This window comes from Erythrolamprus reginae, chromosome 5 (genome assembly GCF_031021105.1).
Source record: "Erythrolamprus reginae isolate rEryReg1 chromosome 5, rEryReg1.hap1, whole genome shotgun sequence".
Taxonomy (NCBI): domain Eukaryota; kingdom Metazoa; phylum Chordata; class Lepidosauria; order Squamata; family Dipsadidae; genus Erythrolamprus; species Erythrolamprus reginae.
The window spans coordinates 76,461,180-76,484,769 of record NC_091954.1 but is presented as its reverse complement, the minus strand read 5'-3'; the positions used below and the strand labels follow the sequence as shown (position 1 = coordinate 76,484,769).

Sequence of the window (23,590 nt, the reverse complement as noted above, 5' to 3'; positions counted from 1 at the left end):
GGCAGTGAGGGTGGGGACAGTTCTGATCTCCGGGGGGAGTTGGTTCCAGAGGGCTGGGCCGCCACAGAGAAGGCTCTTCTCCTGGGCACCACCAGACGACACTGCTTAGTCGACGGGACCCGGAGAAGGCCACCTCTTTGGGACCTAATCGGCCGCTGGGATTCGTGCAGAAGACGGTCCCAGAGGTATTCTGGTCCGATGCCATGTAGAGCTTTATAGGTCATAACCAACACTTTGAATTGTGACCGGAAACTGATCGGCAGCCAGTACAGGCTGTGGAGTGTTGAAGTAACATGAGCGAATCGAGGAAGCCCCACAATTGCTCTCGTGGCCGCATTCTGCATGATCTGAAGTTTCTGAAAACTTTTCAAAGGTAGCCCCATGTAGAGAGCATGGTAATATCACTGCTGTGTGAACAGCATTGACTTTCAGTTGCTTTTGGGTTACAATTCAAGGTACTGACTATCACCATTAAAGTCCTACATGACACAGAGCCAGCTTACTTCTGGAATTGCTTCTCTATGGGGGTATGTGTGCTCCAGGTTCTCTCCCTTGAATTTTGCATTTTGATGGGACCTTGGAAGATTGCCTTCTCAGTAGCTGATCCGGCCTTTTGCAACAGCCTACCTTCCTAGATCAGGGGAATCCTGATTCATAAACCTTTAAATCTTCCTGTGAAGATCTGTCTCCCTGCTTGACCCTGTAGCATTGAACTACTAAGATGAGGGTTGAGCTGTAAGGATAACTGAGACATGGTTTAAGGATTCTAATGAATGGGAAATATCCATACCAGGATATACACTGTATAGGAAGGATAGAATAGAGAGAAGGGGAGGTGGAGTAGCCATTTATATTAAAGAAAGTCTAAAAACAACACTAATTCAAAATACGTGTCAAGATCTAGAGACTCTCTGGATTTGCATGCAAAATAAAGAAGGTTCTGTCATTAGAATTGGGGTGATCTATAGGCCTCCAGGGCAATCCGAGGAATATGACAACAAGATGGTGGATGAAATTACCCAAATGGCAGTAAAGGGAGATATTGTGGTTATGGGTGATTTCAACATGCCTGATGTTGACTGGAATATACCCAGTGCCCTTACATGCAAAAGTAAGAATATAGTAGAGGCCTTTACAGGAGCAGCTCTGGCACAGCTGGTTAAGACACCAACTAGAGGGGAGAATATTCTAGATTTAGTTTTTACGAATGGGAATTGGGTTTCAGATGTCAAGGTGGGAGAAAATTTAGGTTGTAGTGACCATCTATGTTTGTGGTTTGATGTAAAAACTCATTGTGAGCAATCCTATAATGCAACCAAAGTATTGGATTTCAGAAAAACAAATTTTAATGCAATGGGAGAATATTTAGATAATGAATTAAAGGGGAGGGATAAAATGGCAGGAGCGAGCATCCAGTGGACTGTATTAAAAAAGGCCATCTTAAAAGCCACTGGACTGTATGTAAGACAAATAACTAAAGGTAAAAGGAAGAAGAAACCGCTATGGTTTAGCAATGATGTAAGGGCTATAGTCAATGAAAAAAAGGCTGCCTATAGGAGGTATAAAGAGTCTGGAAGTATAGCTGATAGGGAGGTATATAAAATGAGACAGAAGGAGGCGAAACAGATAATATATGCTGCTAAAGCCTCAAAAGAGGAAGAAATTGCCAAATCTGTAAAGAAGGGGGATAAAACCTTCTTCAGATATATTAATGATAAGAAGAAGAAAAACTGCGGCATCACGAAGCTTAGTACCGGGAATAATACATGCATTAATGGGAATAAGGAGATCGCTGACCATTTCAATAGCTACTTCTGTTCAGTTTTCTCAAAAGACACCTTACAAAATAATACTATAGAGGGATATAGCATTGCTTCCAGCTGTACGGATTCAGCTCCAGTGATCTTAGAAGCCGATGTCTTAGAAGAACTTGAACGATTAAAGATAAATAAGGCAATGGGTCCAGATGGCATCCACCCCAGAGTTCTTAAAGAACTCAGATCTGTCATTACTACCCCCCTGACTGATTTGTTTAACCAATCCTTGTTAACAGGAGAAGTTCCTGAGGATTGGAGAATGGCCAGTGTTGTGCCTATTCACAAGAAGGGCAGTAGAGAAGAAGCTGGTAACTACAGGCCAGTTAGCTTGACATCAGTTGTAGTTAAAATGATGGAGACTCTACTCAAAAAGAGGATAAATCAGCACCTAAAAAACAATAACTTATCGGACCCAAATCAGCATGGCTTTACTGAAGGCAAATCATGTCAGACTAATCTCATTGATTTCTTTGACTATGTCACAAAGGTGTTGGATGAAGGTGGTGCCGTGGATATTGCCTACCTGGACTTCAGCAAAGCCTTTGATACGGTTCCACATAAAGAGCTGATAGATAAATTAGTGAAGATTGGACTTAATCCCTGGATAGTTCAATGGATTTGCAGCTGGCTGAAGCGTAGACATCAGAGAGTTATTGTTAATGGCGAGTATTCTGAGCAGAGTCAGGTTACAAGTGGTGTGCCACAAGGGTCTGTTCTGGGTCCTATTCTTTTTAATATATTTGTGAGTGACATAGGGGAAGGTTTGGTAGGGAAGGTTTGCCTATTTGCCGATGACTCTAAAGTGTGCAATAGGGTTGATATTCCTGGAGGCGTCTGTAATATGGTAAATGATTTAGCTTTACTAGATAAATGGTCTAAGCAATGGAAACTGCAGTTTAATGTTTCCAAATGTAAAATAATGCACTTGGGGAAAAGGAATCCTCAATCTGAGTATTGTATTGGCAGTTCAGTGTTGGCAAATACTTCAAAAGAAAAGGATTTAGGGGTAGTGATTTCTGACAGTCTCAAAATGGGTGAACAGTGCAGTCAGGCGGTAGGGAAAGCAAGTAGGATGCTTGGCTGCATAGCTAGAGGTATAACAAGCAGGAAGAGGGAGATTATGATCCCACTATATAGAATGCTGGTGAGACCACATTTGGAATACTGTGTTCAGTTCTGGAGACCTCACCTACAAAAAGATATTGACAAAATTGAACGGGTCTAAAGACGGGCTACAAGAATGGTGGAAGGTCTTAAGCATAAAACGTATCAGGAAAGACTTCATGAACTCAATCTGTATAGCCTGGAGGACAGAAGGAAAAGGGGGGACATGATCGAAACATTTAAATATATTAAAGGGTTAAATAAGGTCCAGGAGGGAAGTGTTTTTAATAGGAAAGTGAACACAAGAACAAGGGGACACAATCTGAAGTTAGTTGGGGGAAAGATCAAAAGCAACATGAGAAAATATTATTTTACTGAAAGAGTAGTAGATCCTTGGAACAAACTTCCAGCAGACGTGGTAGATAAATCCACAGTAACTGAATTTAAACATGCCTGGGATAAACATATATCCATCCTAAGATAAAATACAGAAAATAGTATAAGGGCAGACTAGATGGACCATGAGGTCTTTTTCTGCCGTCAGACTTCTATGTTTCTATGTTTCTATGATATTTGGTCTGGCATCTGAAGATGATTGTTTTGAATTATGATTTATGGATTGTTGTGAGCCACCGGGAGTTATTATATAAGATAGAAAGCCATGTAAAAATTGTAAACAAACTTATTTTGAATATGCAGGTAAAAATAATTAAATAGTTAAATTATATGTGTGTTCATACCAGACCAGACTATCTCCGAGACCGCCTTCTGCCGCACGAATCCCAGCAACCGGTGAGGTCCCACAGAGTTGGTCTCCTTAGGGTCCCGTCGACCAAACAATGTCGGCGGGGCCTAGGGAAGAGCCTTCTCTGTGGGGGCCCCGGCCCTCTGGAATCAGCTCCCCCCGGAGATTTGCATTGCCCCCACCCTCCTCGCCTTTTGAATGATTGGTTGGATAGATTTTCTTTTCATTTAATTTAATGGTTGTTTTAACGTATTATTAATTGGATTCATATTATTGTTCTGTTTTTGTACATGCTGTGAGCCGCCCCGAGTCCTCGGAGAGGGGCGGGATACAAATCCAATTAAATAAATAAATTAAATAAATAAATACAAACCTATAAAATTCAGAAAAAAATGAATTTTTAAAAATATATCTACTAATGAACAATATATCTACTAACAAAATCCTTGGTTTTGATTGTTTGCCCTTGGGTGGGGCATTTTTTGGGGTAATTCTGTAGATGCGCTGAAGGAAATCACAGAAATGACATCGCAACTTCAAAACAGTTTGATCCGGTTGGAGAATTTCCAAAAGCTAATAGAGCTACAGCATGATCTTCTTGGCACTGATAATCTCATAGCACCTGGAAGGGTAATTAGTTCTCTTCTATGTTAAAGTCTTCTTGGTTTGAATTGGTGTTGAATTGGTTTGTTGCTTACTTATATCCGATATTCTTGCTTTAGGCATTTGTTGTATTATTTTATAGTTAACTTAGGCTAAAGTGTTGCTGCTTTAAGTAGAAATTTTGAAATTATCCTTACATGTACCTTCTAAAATACGTTCCTAGCACATTTTAAGCTTATTCTGAGAAATGGGCAATTATATTATAAGGTAGCATTAATATATTATTGAGATATGAATGTAAATTGATAAAGTGCTATCATTCCCTAGATAGTATCTCCTCCTTCTGTCATTCTTACCTTCCACATGGGCATGCTGGTGGCCAACAACCATAATGCAAGCACAGCAGGGCAGGTTGGAATTTGCAGTCACATGACCATGGGACCCTACAGCTGTCAAGTATCCAGATAGTGGCCGTATGATTGGGAGTATTGACATGGCTGGAATTTCAAGGATCAGTTGTAACCATCACTAATTCAGCACTGTTGTAACTCTGAACTGCTATTGAATCATTGTTATTTGAGGACCATCGGAGTCAATTTTTCTTGTTCAATTGTTCCACAGGAATTTATTCGAGAGGGTTGTTTGTACAAACTGACCAAAAAGGGTTTACAGCAAAGGATGTTCTTTCTGGTGAGTTGATATCTTTGCTCAAGGCTGTCGCAAAACACAACGGTAATCAGAGGTTGGGTTTTTTTAAGACAAAAAGGTTGACAAACAAAATGCTTGTCTCAGTTTTCAGATACATTGCTGTATACAAGTAAAGGTGTAACAGGGACCAATCAGTTCAAAATACGAGGACACCTCCCTCTGCATGGGATGCTGGTAAGTAGCTCTTCATACAGCTGCCAAACATTAAGATAGTATGATCTTTCTCCTCTTAATTTACACATTTTCTTTATAATTAACTATTAAACTATTATGTTTAACTATTCAGTTATTTATTATTATTATTATTATTATTATTATTATTATTATTATTATTATTTATTAGATTTGTATGCCGCCCCTCTCCGAAGACTCGGGGTGGCTCACAACAATAATAAAAACAATATTATAGTAGAACAAATCTAATATTAAAAAACATATAAAACCCTATCATTATTTAAAAAACCAAACAACACATTCATACCAAACATAAAACAAAATATAAAAGAGCCTGGGGGAAAGGTGTCTCAACTCCCCCATACCTGGCGGTATAAGTGAGTCTTGAGTAGTTTATGAAAGACAGGGAAGGTGGGGGCAGTTCTAATCTCTGGAGGTAGTTGATTCCAGAGGGCTGGGGCCGCCACAGAGAAGGCTCTTTCCCCGGGGCCTGCAAAACGACATTGTTTAGTCGACGGGACCCAGAGAAGGCCAACTATTTGTATAAATAACAAAGGTAGGATATAAACAAGTGAGATAAATAAATCAATAACTCTTTTCAATTGGATATTCCTGGTGGCTCTGAATTTTTTAAAAAAAAATATGTTCTTCTAATTTTTGTATGAAATAGAAGAGCAAACTTTGTCAATTTTCTGGTGTCAGAACAATTAAGCAACTATGGATGATCTTACCATGATGCTGTTCTTTCTACACCTATGTGGATGCTGCAGTTTCTGTTACTCCCACACCTGGACATTGCATGCTCTTTTACTTTCCAATGAACTTTTTTCTATGTTTATGTTTGATTTTCAGCTAATAGTCCTGGATCCTCCGGTAAGTAGTAAGCAAGACAAATAGGACTGCTATGTTTAGACCTGTTGAAGTGGCAATGTACTTGTAGCTACTAGTTTTACCCTCTAGAACAAAGGTCTCAAACTTTGGGCAATAGGCCAAGTATGTCATTCAGTTCAGTCATTCATGAACCCATACAGCAAGAGAGCCAAAAGTAGGCAACCGCTTATGAATCCTCCCTTAGGTTAACGAAGGAGCGTATTATCCACGGGACTCATATTCACAGCTCTAGGGAAGCCAGGCAAAGGACTGACAGCCTGGGGCTGGCTGTAGTTGGAACAAGAGGGGAATCACTTTTGCTGCTCCTCCATGCAAAAGCCAGATGTCTCTTATCCAGAAAACATGTCAACCTCCTGTAATGATTGTTCTTGTGTTGCTTGTGTCCACCTCCTACTGTTCCTGTGTAACCCTAACCTTGGTTGCTTACGTTCCTTGCAATGCACATGCAGTTGTTCTATCACACCACAGTTTTCACATCTTGTTTGTAACCAGGAAAATGATTAGATCCTTTTGTCATTAGCTAAGGTCGGCACCACTACTCAGAAAGGAATGAGACCACGTTGTTGGCTGGTTTATTACTAATCAGTCAGCAGTAGTGATGGGCGAACCCAACGGTGTTCGGGTTCAGCAAGTTCGGACAAACTTTTCACAAAATTCGGCCGAACCCGAACCAAACTCGAACCTGAACGGGGAATCCCTCCCACGAAGAGATTCCGGGGGCAGAGCTTTGATGTCACCGGCAGGTTGCTAAGGACGCCAAGGTGATCACTTCCTGGATTCCATGGAATCCCGGAAGTGATCACCTTGGCGTCCTTAGCAACCTGCCGGTGACGTTAAAGCTCCGAACGCCGAACACGACCCTGAACTTTGCCCGAAGTTTGAAAAAATTTCAGGTTCATGTTCGGCATACCGAACACTGCAAAATTCGGTACGGGCCCAAATTGTGTGGGTTCGGTTCGCCCATCACTAGTCAGCAGTAGCAATTACACTGAAAAGCAACAGATATAGGAATGCGTAGTTTTGTGATTCTCTGCAACAGTCTTTTTGATGCTGCTTAGAGGCTTCTGTATCAATGTGGGAAAATGTTTCCTTATTGTGGATGTCAGGCTACTGAAGTACAGTGGCAGGCCTCTGTACAATAGTCCTTATGAAGCTCCAATGAAGATAAGAGCTTGTGTGAGCTTTACTAGATAGACCAGAGACAAAACAAGGTGAGCGCATTCTACTTTATTATAAAGTGACATTAACGGAAATACTTCTCTCCCCCATTCCCTTCCTTGTGAGCTAAGCTTTCCTTTATCTGACCAGCCCTTTGTCTGTATCTTGTTACCCTGTCTCCCAAGGTCATTCCCTCCTAATGTTACAGTTTGAGACCCTCTATTAGAAGGTAAATGGCCATGAAATTAACACTGCTTTTAAAAAATAGCTGATAGGTAGATTGTCACAATTTTCATGCCATTTCAATTCAGAACACATGCCATTATTCATTGAGTGACCAGGCATGTTTCTGTTGTTACAGGTGGAAGAGAGTGAAAATGAATGGTCTGTCCCGCATTGCTTCACAATCTATTCAGCTCAAAAAACCGTAGTAGTGGCAGCAAGGTAAGAAGTTGCTCGGTAGATTGTTGGTGTCAAGGAAGGGATATATATATATTGATAGTTCCAAATGAATATGTTATGCCTGCACAGAGAATACAGGCATACCATCGCAACCCTGTACCAGATTATGCAAAGAAGATTCAGATTTCATGCTTATCCAAAATAATGGCGGTGGATACATTGAGATAAAGTTTCTATCTAGAGGAACATCCTGGGAAATAAATTGCATCCTATACCTTAAATTTTGAGATTTATTCATTCATTCATTCATTTATTTATTTATTTATTTATTAGATTTGTATGCCGCCCCTCTCCGTAGACTCGGGGCGGCTCACAACAACAATAGAAAACAGTTCACAACAAATCTAATAATTTTAACGATTAAAAAAGAAAAAATTAAAATCCCCATTATTAAAACATACATACACACAGACATACCATACTTAAATTGTATAGGCCCGGGGGAGATGATTCAATTCCCCCATGCCTGACGGCAAAGGTGAGTTTTAAGGAGTTTACGAAAGGCAGGGAGGGTGGAGGCAGATCTAATCTCCGGGGGGAGCTAGTTCCAGAGAGTCGGGGCCGCCACAGAGAAGGCTCTTCCCCTGGGCCCCACCAAACGACATTGTTTAGTCAACGGGACCCGGAGAAGACCAACTCTGTGGGATCTAATCGGTCGCTGAGATTCATGCGGCAGAAGGCGGTCCCGGAGATTTGCTAATACGATTGTTGTTCCCCCTCTTCCTTTTGTTACCTTAGATTTCAGAAGAATTGGAAAACATATTGAAATGTGTGGTAGTATTTCAAAATAGGATTTGTAGTAGTTGTATTTTAATATAAAATGATTATGGCAAGATTTTGGAGTGGTCAGGATGTTAGCAGTATTCCAGTATTCTTTATTTTCTATGAAAAGAGAAGAAAGTATTCTATATATTGGATAATAAAAAGTGTTTCTTTTAAATATAAACTACATTACAATTTATCTATGAACACATGATTCTTAATGTTTTATCTGTGCTTCTCAGCACTCGTTTGGAAATGGGAAAATGGTTGGAGGACTTGAATATGGCAATTGAAATGGCCAAGAAAACTGTTGAGAAATCGGGCATGTTCCTTGAAAATTCTCTATCCAACCGTTCTAACAGTAAGTACCATGTTTTTATTTACGGTATTACACTGTGCCTGCTTTCTTAGGACAGCATAATATGACTACGATAATAACAACTAAAAACATTTTGGCTAAGTAAACTATACCCACTCAAAAGCTCCTGCTAACGTCAGTCTTGGCAAATTAAGTACAGTGATACCTTGTCTTACAAACTTAATTGGTTCCGGGACGAGGTTCTTAAGGTGAAAAATTTGTAAGACGAAACAATGTTTCCCATAGGAATCAATGGAAAAGCGATTAATGCGTGCAAGCCCAAAATTCACCCCTTTTGCCAGCCGTTTTCGTGCTGAGGATCCCCTCCATAGGAAACCTCACCTCCAGACTTCTGTGTTTTTGCGATGCTGCAGGGAAATCCCAGCAGGGGAATCCCAGCATCGCAAAAACGAGCGCTTCGCTGGCAATGGAAGTCCAGAGGTGGGGTTTCCCAGCAAAGGGAGCATCAGGGGAATCCCAGCAGCGCAAAAACGAGTGCTTTGCTGGCAATGGAAGTCCGGAGGCGGGGCATTCCAGCGGCAGCGGTGGGTTTGTAAGGTGAAAATAGTTTATAAGAAGAGGCAAAAAAATCTTAAACCCCGGGTTTGTATCTCGAAAAGTTTGTATGATGAGGCGTTTGTAAGATGAGGTATCACTGTATTTCCCTCTCTTAAATATTGGTAATGAATTTGTGGTATGTGATCTTTTTTCCTCCATTATATGTATTAAAAGTAGCTATCCTTTGAATAGGATAGCCACAAAATGGATTTTTAAGACTTGTGTACTCCTGACTGACTTATTTTATAGGTATGAGATCCCATATGATATCTCAAGAACTATAGCATTGTTGTATAATTTCTATGTATACTTTTCTCACTGAAAATCTGATCCAGCCAAGTTGGTTACAAAGTTGTAACTTCATCTGTAATAACAGTAAAGTATCATCAGTTCCAAAATGTTCTGGACTGTAAAGATCGTGGATGCTAGAAACGGAGTTAAGTGATGAATAACAGCTTTGAGAGAGACCTACTTAAGAGATTCTTGTCACTATCATGATCCATGTACCACAGTCTCTTAAATGTTTGCTCCCTTCTCCTCCTTCAGGATCCTCAGATGAGGTTTCTCTAGAGCAGGAGTCCGAAGAGGACATTCATTCTTCTCGTAGCTCCCTGGACAGGCAGAGCCACCACCGGGCCAACACTACCATACATGTCTGTTGGTACCGCAATACCAGTGTCTCCATGACTGATCACAGTGTGGCCGTCGAGGTACCCAGCAGCCAGTTCACTCATCACTTTCACTAACCACTCTGTCTTGGTTGCTGATTTCTCTAACTCTGTACATGCATTTGCTTCTAACCTTCATCCTCTTCTTCATTGCCTTCAGTAATTTCAATGGCCATATGAAAAGAAAAAATAATGATTGCAATATGGTTTTCGTGGTGTGTGTACCTCTGCATGTTCCATTACCAAGTAGTGCTTTGAGGAAAGATTTTAAAATGAAAACAATTAAGGAAAGCTGTCCGGCCTCTAGAATTATTTCCAGTTCTTTAATAGTGCCTGTATTCCAAGTCATTTATTTTTTTTTATTTTTTTTATTTATTCTTTGTCCAATATACAATACATATGGAAGAGAATAGACATTAAGTAATATATATGAAGATAGAAAGTAAAAAAGAAGAGAAGTGGATGGGAGGGAGAGGATATATATGATATAAGAGATAAGGAGAGAATATATATGATATAGATAGATAGATAGATAGATAGATAGATAGATAGATAGATAGATAGATAGATAGATAGATAGATAGATAAGGAGAGAATATGTATGATATTTAAGATAAGGGAAGACAATTGGACAGGGGACGATAGGCACATCAGTGCACTTATATATGGGGAAGGGACCTTATACAGTCAATAACATTGAGGTTGCTGCTCTCCTGTCTCACCTTTGGGGATAATTTTTTTTCTTTGTATCCTCTTTCCCATTTTTAATTATGTCCTTTTTTAGAGTGATTTCTCCCCCCAGATTAAATTGTTTCCCATTGTTTGTGTTGAGCTTCTGGAGAGTTAAGGCACTTGCAGACATAAATACTCTGTAGCTCTTTCATATAAATTATCCCCCTACCATTCCATTGAATTGAAAAGTATAAAAAAAGAATTTCCATTATTTATAGTCCCAGAAGTATCTCTTCTGTGCATTTGCTTGTGCTTGGACTGTGGACAAACATCGATTTGCAAGATGTTCTATTCTCATAAAATGTCCCCCGGCAAGTGTTATTTGGAAGGAGTGATTTGTGCTTCAAGATAACATATGTGCACAGCATTTTAAGAGTTATAAAACTAGGATCTATCACTACTTCTTTTAAAAACATAGCAAACATATTCAACTCTTCTAACAGAGTCCCTGCTCTCTCTATATGGTAGCACTTAGACTTATATACTGCTCTCTCTAAGCAGTTTACAGAGTCAGCATATTGCCCCCAACAATCTGGGTCCTCTTTTTACCAACCTCGGAAGGATGGAAAGCTGAGTCAACCTTGAGCTTGGCAAGATTCAATCTGCCAAACTGCTGACAGATGGTGATCAGCAGAAGTACTTTGCAGTACAGCATTCTAACCACTGCACCACTGTGGCTCATTTTCATAGAATGTCTAAGGCAAGGGTCTCCAAACATGGCAACTTTAAGACTTGTGGACTTCAGCTCCCATAATTCTGGGAGTTGAAGTCCACAAGTCTTAAAGTCGCCAAGTTTGAAGACTTATGGTCTAAAAGAAATAGTACAACCAGCCTGGCGGAGGTTCCTGCTAGAAAAAGGAAGCTCTTTCATGGAACAAATTCAGAATGGGAAACAGAACAATTTTCTACAGCTTTTCCTCTCAGATATTAATGATGGAGAAAGGAATCTGTCTCTGTATATAGTAGAGTCTCGGTTATCCGTCCTTCGATAATCCGACATTCTGGATTATCTGACGCTGCAGCTGCTTGGGGGCATGGCTGTAGGCATTTCCGCGCCTCCCAGACACGCTCCCAAACCGCGATGGGAAAGCAAGCTAGGAGGAAGCAGGCGAGCAAGAAAGCCGAGGAGGGAAATGGGCAAGCGAGTGAGAGAGCTGAGGAGGGAAGCGAGAGAGTGAGAGAGCGGAGAAGGGAAGCAGGCAAGCAAGCGAAAGAGCTGAGGAGGGAAGCGAGCGAGAGAGCTGAGGAGGGAAGCGAGCGAGAGAGCTGAGGAGGGAAGCAAACGAGAGAGCTGAGGAGGGAAGCGAGTGAGAGAGCTGAGGAGGGAAATGAGCGAGAGAGCTGAGCAGGGAAGCGAGCGAGAGAGCTGAGGAGGGAAGCGAGCGAGAGAGCTGAGGAGGAAAGCGAACGAGAGAGCTGAGGAGGGAAGCGAGAGAGAGAGAGCTGAGGAGAGAAGCGAGAGAGAGAGCTGAGGAGGGAAGCGAGCGAGCCACATACAGTAGAGTCTGGATTATCCGACATTTTCAGTATCCGACTATCAGCCCATTTTGTGTTGGCTTTGTAATTTTAATAGAACAGGTACAGTGGATTTGATAATTGACTGACAGCATTCACTCAAGAAGGATAGGAATTTAAATAGCAATGTAGATCAGTGTTTTCAACCATGGAAACTTTAAGATGTGTGGACTTCAACTCCCAGAATTCCCCAGCCAGCATGAATAAGTAGTCATTTAGCCTTAACTACCCACTGTGAAGGAAACCAGCTTTCTGACTGTGGAACTATAATGTATGATCATGTTCTAATTCTACTGTCACTAATTCTAACTAACATTTTCCTTTGGTAAACGTATTAATCCTCTTTTCTCATTAAAGCCTTATGATCTCTTTGCACTGCTGATCTTAAGACTCATCATCCATGAGCCTCACACATCTTCAAATCATTTATTTTTTACTTTTTACCTTTCGTGCTATTTTAATGATCTTTTCAGATACCACCCTTATTTATTCTATTTTTTTCCCTTCCCTTTTCTGCCTTGCACCTCCTTCCTCTGCTCAGTTTGCTGCTCTCTTGCTGTTTCTCCAGAGCTTCCTCCTCGCTATTTACTGGGCCAGGCCCATCGGCCTAACACAATCACCCATGTTTGCTGGTATCGGAACCAGAGCCTATCCCTGTCTGATTATCTATGCATGATTCAGGTAAACTGCTTCTTTCAATCTTAACAGGCAGATATATTTTTACACCACCACTATTCTTTCTCTCTCACTCACTCTCTTTCTATCTCTCCCTCTTCCTTTCTCTCTCTCTCTCTCTCTGAAACACTATTAGTATGAAGCAACAAAAGATCTAGCACATTGAGCCAATGGTATGAAATGATTTGTTTTGCCAAAACCAGAGCAATTAATCTGTTTTGTTGATCATATATGCACATTTACACAGTTGCTCACACACCTTGCCCTTTTTTTAATTCTTTCTCTGCATGTTAAATTACATCTGCCACCAGTGTAGTACATTGGGTACTGGCAATTGCAATTCAGCAATGCCAGATTCCAGAAAACTTGCTTTAGATATATTTAATTTATACTGTAATTTTGTTTCTAACAAACTAGACTTCTTTCCAATGGTGCTTTGGGGGAGAGTGGTAAATTGCTCTGCATAGCTTTGCCTTCTACTTCTTTTACTCTGTGTTTTTTCTGAGTCTATTTACCATATTGTCTCCTTACTCAAATTCTGTTTAGTTTTTTGCATGATGTGAGAACTAAGAGACCAGGGGCAAAGATTTAATGGGAGAAACTAGGGTTAGAGAGTTTGAATAACTTCAGCAGTGATTACTTTGTCACATTGTCATTGGTTGTTATTCTTTTCTGGCTAAGAAGGGAATTCATAATCCATCTAGCTATTGGGAAGGTATTCAGATATACACTTTTTGATATGAATATTAAAACATATTAATAGTAATGGATCTTAAAGGGATCTTTCCCAACATGACACCCCCCAGTTACACTTGAGATATTGAACTACAATGAGATGGCTGAGAATTTGGAGATTTCTAGTTCAGTACATCTATAGGAATGAAGTTGGGAAAGGCAGACTTAGTCTGTTTTGTCATTCTTCAAAGTTAGACTCAGTCCTGAGCAGTGTGGTGGCATTGTGGTGAAGACTCTCTCCTACCACTCAGAAGATTGAGAGTTGAATCCTAGGTAGTGGGAGATGTTTCTCTCTTGAGGGTGCTAAGAAAAAGTATCTGCTAAAAACTCCACATAGGCAGGAAGGGCATCTGGCCAGTAAATGCTCAGCCCCATTCAACCCAATCACATAGAAACGACTGGCGGCAGAAAAAGACCTCCTGGTCCATCTAGTCTGCCCTTATACTATTTCCTGTATTTTACCCAGGAGTGGGCTTCTCCCCCTCTCTCGCACGCGATTTCTGGTTTTTTTCATTTTTGTGCATGTGGAGAAGCGAAAAAAACTGGAAATGGGCAAACAAGTAAGTGCCCACTCGCCACTGCTGTTTGCCCCACCATCACCCACTTGCCGCCATTTGCCTCGCTCTCCTCTAGCTCTTGGGGCAAACGGCGGCAGCACGGGCAGAGGGGGGAGCAGCGTGAGAGATGAGCGAGGGGCAAACGGCGGGGGAAGGCAGCGCTCACAGCGGGGCAGCACATATCGCTGGTGGTGATGCTGGGTATGCACACGTCGCGCCACCGGCGCTTCCCCAGACCTATGCCTGCCCTGCCTCTCGCGCTGCCTTCCCCCCGCCGTTCACCCCCTCGCTCGCCTCTCAGCTGGCTCCCCTCACCGCCCAGGCTGCCGCCCTTCACCCCAAGAGCGAGAGGCGAGCGAGACGAATGGCAGCAAGCAGGCGGTGGGGGGGGGGCAAACAGTGGCAGGCAGCAGCGAGCGGGCACTTACTTGTTTGCCCATTTCCGCATGGGCGATGGCGGGAGCCGGTGCAAGAGGTGAGCGAGGGGCAAACGGTGGGGGAAGGCAGCGCTCATGGCAGAGCAGGGCAGGCATATGTCTGGGGAAGCGCCGGTGGCACGTGCACACCCAGCATCGCCGCCGAAGCTAGGCTACGCACTACATGGCCGCCACCAGAACCGTGTTCCCCACCGTTTAGGCTGGAGCCCACCACTGATTTTAAGGGATTACAGGATTGTAAAAAGATGAAAAACTTAGAATCAACCCACAACTTATATTTCATTCATTTTTTCTTCAAATATCTCATTCTCAACATTAGAAGCTAATAGTTGTAAGCAGGAAAGAAGCAGCGTTGTGAACAAAGAAATTGGTGATACAGAAATCAATTGTTCACAGTGGATGTTATGTAACATTTCTTGGCCTAGGACAGGGATAGGCAAACTTGGCTCTTCTATGACTTGTGGACTTCAACTCCTAGAATTCCTGAGCCAATCATGCTAGCTCAGGAATTCTGGGAATTGAAGTCCACATGTCATAGAAGTGCCAACTTTGCCTACCCCTGGCCTAGGAGAATCAGGCCTCAAGAATATCAATTTGTTTTTAAACTACTACAAGCAACATCAATAGACTTTTACTGTGGTATCTCACAATATTATTTCTCCTTCTCCTTTATAGAACCAGCTATCAGGGTATCTCCTGAGAAAGTTCAAAAATAGTAATGGTTGGCAGAAGCTGTGGGTTGTTTTTACAAATTTCTGTCTGTTCTTTTACAAAACACACCAGGTAAGGTAAAAGTTGCACATTTTCAAGATGAAAATATACTGGAATGCTAGAGGGAGGATTTTATGTGACCCATATACATAACATAGTGACCATCCACGAATGCAAATAGATCTGTATCTTCATGGGTGATCATTATAGATCTGTAAACAATTTTGCAGTTTTTAACAAACAATTCCAAACCATATGCCATTTAAGAGTACTCATTCAGCCAATAACTCAATTTCCTAGCTATCTGAAGTGTTGTTATGGCTAACCATTTTCTGCACATTACTTCCTCCTGAGTATTTATTTAGCTGTGACTCTGGGCAGTGCACAAAGAACAAAAATCAGCACCCAAACATAATATATCAAATGGAAAATACTAATATTATGCTGCATTGCATTATTGCATAAATTAGATTCTTGGATAGAGGATCTTCATGTGTATGAAGGCCAACACCAACTAAAGAACTGGCAGCTGCGATTTAACATATTTATGTTTAGAATAATAATAATAATAATAGTAAGCACTGCCACTAAGTCTAGAGTGTTCTGCCGGTGTGTTTCAACCGCCCGCAATTACAGGGTAATTAGTCCAGGAAGGCACACGCCACACAATAAAAGGAAAACCCAAAAGTTTTTATAAACAGAAAAACGGGAACAGCTCCCTTTTTAAATGTCAAAGGGATTTTCTGGTACACACAAGGCCCAGGTTAAATGCAATCCAATTGCTCACCCAATGACTGGGAAATTGAGTCCAATTCTAAAGTTCAGAGAGTCCACACACAATCTTGAACAGCACAAAAACCACGATCTTGACAAAACAATGAATCAGATAAACTGCCATGAGGCTAAAACACCAGGCTGCACTTTTATCTGTAGCACTAATTACAGCAGCCCCACCCAACCACAGGTGGCCTCATTTTCTCTTGTAATAATCCTTCAGTTGTTGTCTCCTATGCATCACTCTACGCATGCGTGGATGTGTCATTAATTCTTGTTCAGAATCCAAGGATGATACAGATGATTGATCTCCTGCTGGGCTGTCTGCCAAACTCCCCTCTTCCCTGTCACTCACACTTCCTTGGTCAGAGGAGACTTCGTCGGCAGATTCCATCAGGAGCAAAACAGGCCTGTGGCATGTGGATGTTTCCCCCACATCCACCTGCACATTCCTTGGGGCAGGAGCTGGGCCAGAGCTAACCACAACACTAGAGTAACTCCCTAGACTTAACAATTGTTGGTAAGAAAGATGAAAAAGTCTGAATGCTGGATACCTTAGTACCTGGAAATAGCTGAATACAAGAGAAACACTGATACCATACCAAATTTTTTTAAACATTGACAGAATTTCCATCTGTCTATCCACTGTTTGGTTCTGCGCATATATTATGGCTATCTGTTATAATATCCTAGGTTCTTGGAAAGAACATGATGTACCTAAAGGCCAATAATAGCTAAAAAACTGGAAGTGTGACTTCATGTTGTTATGAACAGAGAATTAATAATATCAAACAATGTGCTTATCCTGGATCCTCAGGGGGGACTTGATAGGGGGATAAAAATAAGAAATCCTGACTAAGCATCTGGAGGACTATTCGACAAACCATAATAGTTAAATACCTAAAAAGATTCCAAATTTAATCCATATAAACCAAGAGCACAGCAGAGCAATTGATTTTATTCCATTCAGTTCAATTTCTATGCTGCCCATAACGATTCTTCAGGGAATGGCATATATTTGCACCAAGTTTTGCTCTTGTAGTTTTTGTCCTTTTTTTTGAATTTGTGAAAGTTCTGTAGTTTTATCATGTGAAACATCGAGCAACATCCAGTGGTTTCAGTCTCTGTGGCTATGTTCGACTATAACATTATTATTATTATTATTATTTATTAGATTTGTATGCCGCCCCTCTCCGAAGACTCAGGGCGGATCACAACAGTAATAAAACAGTATAACAATGGGACAAATCTTATAATAAAAACATATAAAAACCGCAATAATTAAAAACCATACAGCACATACACACCAAACATGAAATATAAAAAGCCTGGGGGAGATGTCTTAGTTCCCCCATGCCTTGTGATATAGGTGGGTCTTGAGTAACTTGCGAAAGACAAGGAGGGTGGGGGCCGTTCTAATCTCCGGGGGGAGTTGATTCCAGAGGGCCGGGGCCGCCACAGAAAAGGCTCTTCCCCTGGGGCCTGCCAAACGACATTGTTTGGTCAACGGGACCCGGAGAAGGCCAACTCTGTGGGACCTTATTGGCCCCTGGGATTCGTGCGGTAGAAGGCGGTTCCGGAGGTATTATTATAATAATAATGAGGTATTCTTATATGTGGATATGTAACTGGTGAATGTTAATTTTATTTCCTCAAAGTTTATAATATATATGTAAGGCATATTCAAAGAACTGGAGTTTTCAACTTAATTAGACTGGTCTTTCCAGATATGGTACAAAACTCATATCTCAAGACCAAAATAGCTTGCTCCGTTTTTCTCCCACCTGTCTTTCCAGTAATATAGCCGAGATAAGTCCTGTGGCCTTCCAAATATCCCTCAGGTATTATTACAATCAGCTTTCAGCAGCTTAGCTAATGGTGCGGTAATGATGGCAGTTGCCATTGTGGAATCATACATTATCTCATGATTTAGAATGATGGCTATCTGTTGGATAATTTTATATTCTCTGGATCCCACCCCCCCACCCCCGGACTAATTTGATTATCTGTATCTGTAGTTAAGTGATTGAGATATATTTTTCATATGCATTCTTTAAATGATGTGGCATTATTTTATGTATAACTTTTATAAATTATTCTGTGTTCGTTAAAGAATCCCCAAAATAAATAAACAAACAAATAAATAAATAATTTGCAGGATGATTATCCACTGGCGAGTTTACCACTTATTGGTTACACAATCAACATGCCCACGGAGGCAGATGGCATTCAGAAAGATTATGTATTCAAGCTGCAGTTTAAGTCTCACGTCTACTTCTTCAGGGCTGAGAGCAAGTATACTTTTGAAAGGTAAGTACCGTATGTACGTTAATCAAAACCTATTCAAGAAACTGATTACTGCAAGTTGTCATTTTAGTAGTACAGTACCTGTATATCAGCCTAATAACCCAATAAGAAATCCACTTGTCTTTAAGAAACGGAGCCATTTTGATAATCACTGAAGATTACTTCTGCTTCAACCACAACAACATAAGAGCACATAACAGATTTAAATTTAATATTAACCGCTCCAAACTTGACTGTAAAAAATATGACTTCAGTAACCGAGTTGTCGAAGCGTGGAACTCATTACCGGACTCCATAGTGTCATCCCCAAACCCCCAACACTTTACCCTTAGATTATCTATGGTTGACCTATCCAGATTCCTAAGAGGTCTGTAAGGGGCGAGTACAAGTGCACTAGAGTGCCTTCCGTCCCCTGTCCTATTGCTCTCCTATATCTCCTATTCCTTTCTTCTATTCCTATATCTCTTCTTCTACTCTTTCATTGATATGTTCTATTACTATAACTTCTTTTCTATTATCTCTTAAATATATTTTACTATGAGTATCTCCTCTATAACGTTCATCATGTATTTTACTATGTGTATATAGATATATACCCACTAAAATCCTCATTGTGTATTGGACTAAATAAAAAAATAAAAATATATATATATATAAAAGATGCAAGATTCCGCTGGTGCAAATTTGGTCTGAATCCAATAGATGTACCAATGTAGAACAAATGCACATTGTCAAAGCACGTAGGAGCAGTTTAATACGTAATAATAGTAAACTTTATTACATTCTATGACCAACATACTGTACATACATATATCCATATGAATTTATGTATTGTATATGTACATAAAATTCTGCATTATTGATAACAGTTAAAAGAATTTTTTCAAAAAGGTGAGGGAAAGGATAAAATATTGAAAGTATTAAATAAATAACATTTTCTTGGACAATATGTGCTGGGTATTATGAAGTAATAAAAGCATCGAGGGCCAGTATAAAAATTAACTTTAAAAATATTCTCTATGTGGTATTGTATTCTCCAAATATTCTCCAACATAGTAGGATCCTTTTTTCTAATATGACTTAAAATGCCCTTTAGAATGGGGAGAGTAGCTACAGTATTATTAATCTCTTGTTCATAAATAATTTTGCCATTGATTGTCTGTAGAGATTCTGTCATCCAAGTTATGGCTGTCCCAAAAGCATTTTTTCAGGAGGCAACTGAACTTTATTTTTTCTTTTGAAGACATTTTGCTTCTTATCCAAGAAGCTTCTTCAGTTCTAACAGAATATTCCTTGCAGACAGCTGGTAATTTGTATCCTTTTAGAGCAGGTGTGTCAAACTCATGTCACATGATGCATCGTGACTTTTCCCCTTTTGCTAAATCGGGTGTGGGCGTAGCCAGCGCATGGCGCCAGATCTGGCCCATGGGCCACATATTTGACAACCCTGTTTTAGAGAGTACTGCCATTAATAATAGAGGGTACTGCCTGGGTACTTTTAGAAATATCGCCATTAATATTCATTCTTGTATTCTATATATTATGCTCTGTCCCTACTAGTGAGCAGCTAAAACACTACTATAGCTGTTCTTTTAAATAAGGCAGTAAAATGGGAATCTAGCACAATAATAGCTCTATGAAAAACTACATTGTATAAGAGTCAAAACCCCATGGCCTTCAAATGCTAATTAAAGCTTTGAATGTTGCTTTTCTCATCAGGTGGGTGGAAGTAATAAGGAGAGCCACAAGTTCTCCTGGAAGATCCAATCTTCTGACCACAAAGGATGAAAAAGAAAGTAACATAAACTGAAAAAGATAGAGCTGGCTCTCTGTTGCAAATTATATTCAGCAATCTGGTGGAAGACAGGAGTCCGACTTCGTCAACAATCAAAGGAGACCTCTATTACTCGCTGTAGATGGTCAGTTTTACTGTAGTATGAAACACGGACTAAACTCCCACTGAACTCAAATCCAAAGAGAAAATATGGGTGCTGCATTTATATATGGCTCGATGTTGTTTCTATTTATATGAATAGAATAATTGGAAGTGTTTGGCTGGTCTGAAATCTTGTGGTTTTGAATTGATTTCTTAGAACCCTTGAATGTTTAGTTTGTATTTGGTAACAATCTTTGTGCAATTTGCACACCAGATAGGCCAAAAAAACAACCACCCAATATTTTTCAAGCTAGCTTTACATTGTATGGTATTTCAACTTGGAGTAAAATGGAGAGTTCTAACAATTGCCAGCAACGTACATTTTAATTTTCCAAAATTGATATGATGCTTTTTGGTAGAGGAAGCAAACAAATTGATTGGAAATTTGCTAGAGCACGCAGTTAATTCTGATACAAAGAAAATCACGTCTGTATCACAGTTAATGGTTTGAGTTCCCTATGTCCCGATATTGTTCTCACTGGTTTCCTATATCTACAAGGGTCGCCCAGAAAGTAATGCATCACATTTTTTTCTCAGCCTACAGTACTGGTACGAATGTGAAACTTTAGATATACATTATTTGAATTGTCAGGAGTGTGCGTGTAAACTTTGCGTTTCTTCAGACAGATAGCATAGCTGCAGCAGTATTTCATAATGGCGTCTGTAAGTGATATACGGTTACAAGCAGCATGTTGTTGAATTTCTGACTGCAAAGAAAGAAACTGTTGGGAACATTCACAAAAGTTTATGTAGTTTATGGAAAATATGCAGTCAACAGAAGTACGGTTAGTTGCTGGGCTCAGAGGCTGTTAGGTGATTTTGCACAGTGGAGAAATGGCTTCGTGACCAGAGCAACGAGTGGTACCGACAGGGCATTGTGTCTCGCTGGAGGAAGGCCATAGAACGTGATGGAGATTATGTGGAAAAATAGGGAGTGTAGAAGAAACACCATTCTTTCTTGTGTGTAAGTTTCATTGTGTTCAATAAATAATTGTTGAAGAAAAAAATGTGGTGCATTACTTTCTGGGCGACCCTCGTATATGCTTCTCATGGCTTTTGAATAATGGTCTTATGTTTTATTTCTCTTTTAGAATTATAATAATGGATCCAACCTGATGGAATAGGAAAGTCAGTTTAAAAAAATAGTCTACTGCCTTTGCAGCAGAAATAAATGCCTGCCACTGCATGTCTGAGTAAAATAAATATATATGTTGTTTTTTTAAAAAACCTGAAGCAGCAGTAGAAGGCTGTATATTTATGACCACTAATTATAGATAAATAATGAGGTACTAATGAATTTTTATTCAAAGGAATAAATAAATGCCAATGATTTACAATGTAAAACTGGAACAGGTATAACTTTAAATGTATGCAACATTTTGCTATTACGATGGTTCATTTAGATACCACACAACTACAAATCAGAAATAACAAATATCCCATTCACAGTTGTCTCCTTAGTGCCGTTGTCCCATGCCAGTGATGGCAAACCTATGGCACGGGTGCCACACGGAGCCATATCTGTTGCCATGCAAGCTGTTGCCCTAGATCAGTGCCAATGTGCATATGTGTGCTGGCCAGCTGATTTTCGGCTCACACACAGGCTCCGGGAGGGTGTTTTTGGCTTCCAGAGAGCCTCCAGGGGGGTGGGGGAGGGTGTTTTTACCCTCCCCCGGCACCAGGGAAGCCTTTGGAGCCTGGGGAGGGCAAAACACAAGCCTACTGGGCCCACCAGAAGTTAGGAAAGAGGCTGTTTCCTGCCTCCAGAGGGCTTCCGGGAGGCAGGGGAAGCTGTTTTTGCCCTCCCCAGGCATTGAATTATGGGTGTGGGCATTCACACATGCAGGATAGTGCACACCCACACTCTTTTGGCACCCAAGGAAAAAAAGGTTCGCCATCACTGTCCTATGCCATGAAATCGAAAGTTGATGTGTCTATATCAGGGATGTCAAACTCAGGTTGTCATGGTAGCATCATGTGATATATCGGGACGTTTCCCCCCCTTTACTAAACTGGGCATGGGCATGGCCAGCACATGACACATTCGGCCCGTGGCTAGGAGTTTGACAGTCGTGGTTTATATGGTATGTTTCAGTGAAGATGAAATAGCCTACCTTAGTAAGAAGGCTCCATGTTTCTTACATGGCAGAGCCACATACAGTATTGTCTTTAGGTAGCAGTGTAAAGTAGCTACAGTGGGCTGGTGTTAATACAGCTCTACTTCTGTTAGATTGAGCAACAATGTGGTGATGGGTGATGTAGGAGAAACAGTGCAGGGTGAAATGTTATGTTAAACTTTGTATTTTGAAATGTGAGAGGTTGAAAATAGGACTTTACAGTTTTTGATTCAGTTCATTACTCATGGAATTGATTCAAAAACTATATAAAATTAGGGTTTCTTTCCCACAGAGGGAAAAGGAAAAATTCTGACATTTTTCTTGATGGGGAGTAAATTCCTAAAGATTTATTTAACATAATTTCCATTCGTTTCTCTTTTGTCTTTATTTATTAGTCTGTTTTTGGAAATAAACTATTATAGATCTCTTAAATATGATTCACTTGTAATCAATCATGCATGATCTGGGCTTTCTAATAGTTAATAACACATGGCAACAGCAACCCCTATGGGGGCAGGGGTTATTGGATTTTTATTTATTTATTAGGGAAACTCATTGAAATATATAAACTACTTTCAAATTCACCATATTCCCTAATAAACGTTAGCAAGGATTTAATCACTCTCTCCCTGCACTTTCTCCTAATCAGTCAATAATTTCAAATTAAAAAAACATTGTAACTTTTTCCCGTTTTGGGGAATATCTGATCCTAATGTTTTTCTAACTATGCATATATGCTTGCAAGTTATAAAAATGCTCTAACATGCACATTCACATTGGTGTTTAAAATTATGCTACACTCTATATTCCGAGGTGGCGCAGTGGTTAGAATGGAGTACTGCAAGTTACTTCTGCTGGCTGCCTGCAATTTGGCCATTCAAATCTCACTGGCTCAGGGTTGACTCAGCCTTCCATCCTTCCAAGGTTGGTAAAATGAGGACCCAGATTGTTGGGGGCAATATGCTGACTCTTTAAACTGCTTAGAGAGGGCTGTGAAGCGGAATTTAAGTGCTATAGCTATTTAAAATAGGCTAAAAATATATTGTCCTTTGACACCTGGGGCATATCGGCAATGAGTAGAAAAAC

At 40.4% G+C, this 23,590-nt stretch overlaps 1 protein-coding gene across 2 annotated transcripts in view; it reads left to right on the top strand.

Moving 5' to 3' along the window:
- FARP2 (FERM, ARH/RhoGEF and pleckstrin domain protein 2) overlaps positions 1–21,394 on the top strand; it is an 81,165-nt gene extending 59,771 nt beyond the window's left edge. For both annotated transcript variants that reach the window (XM_070753220.1, XM_070753219.1), the window contains exons 19-27: positions 4,166–4,296; positions 4,891–4,959; positions 5,062–5,151; positions 7,562–7,644; positions 8,667–8,785; positions 9,887–10,050; positions 15,335–15,442; positions 18,303–18,454; positions 20,171–21,394. In XM_070753220.1, the coding sequence (XP_070609321.1) occupies positions 4,166–4,296; positions 4,891–4,959; positions 5,062–5,151; positions 7,562–7,644; positions 8,667–8,785; positions 9,887–10,050; positions 15,335–15,442; positions 18,303–18,454; positions 20,171–20,261 (1,007 nt within the window). In that variant the 3' untranslated portion in view covers positions 20,262–21,394. The remainder of the gene's footprint in view (positions 1–4,165; positions 4,297–4,890; positions 4,960–5,061; positions 5,152–7,561; positions 7,645–8,666; positions 8,786–9,886; positions 10,051–15,334; positions 15,443–18,302; positions 18,455–20,170) is intronic.
- The last annotated feature ends 2,196 nt before the right edge of the window (positions 21,395–23,590 follow it).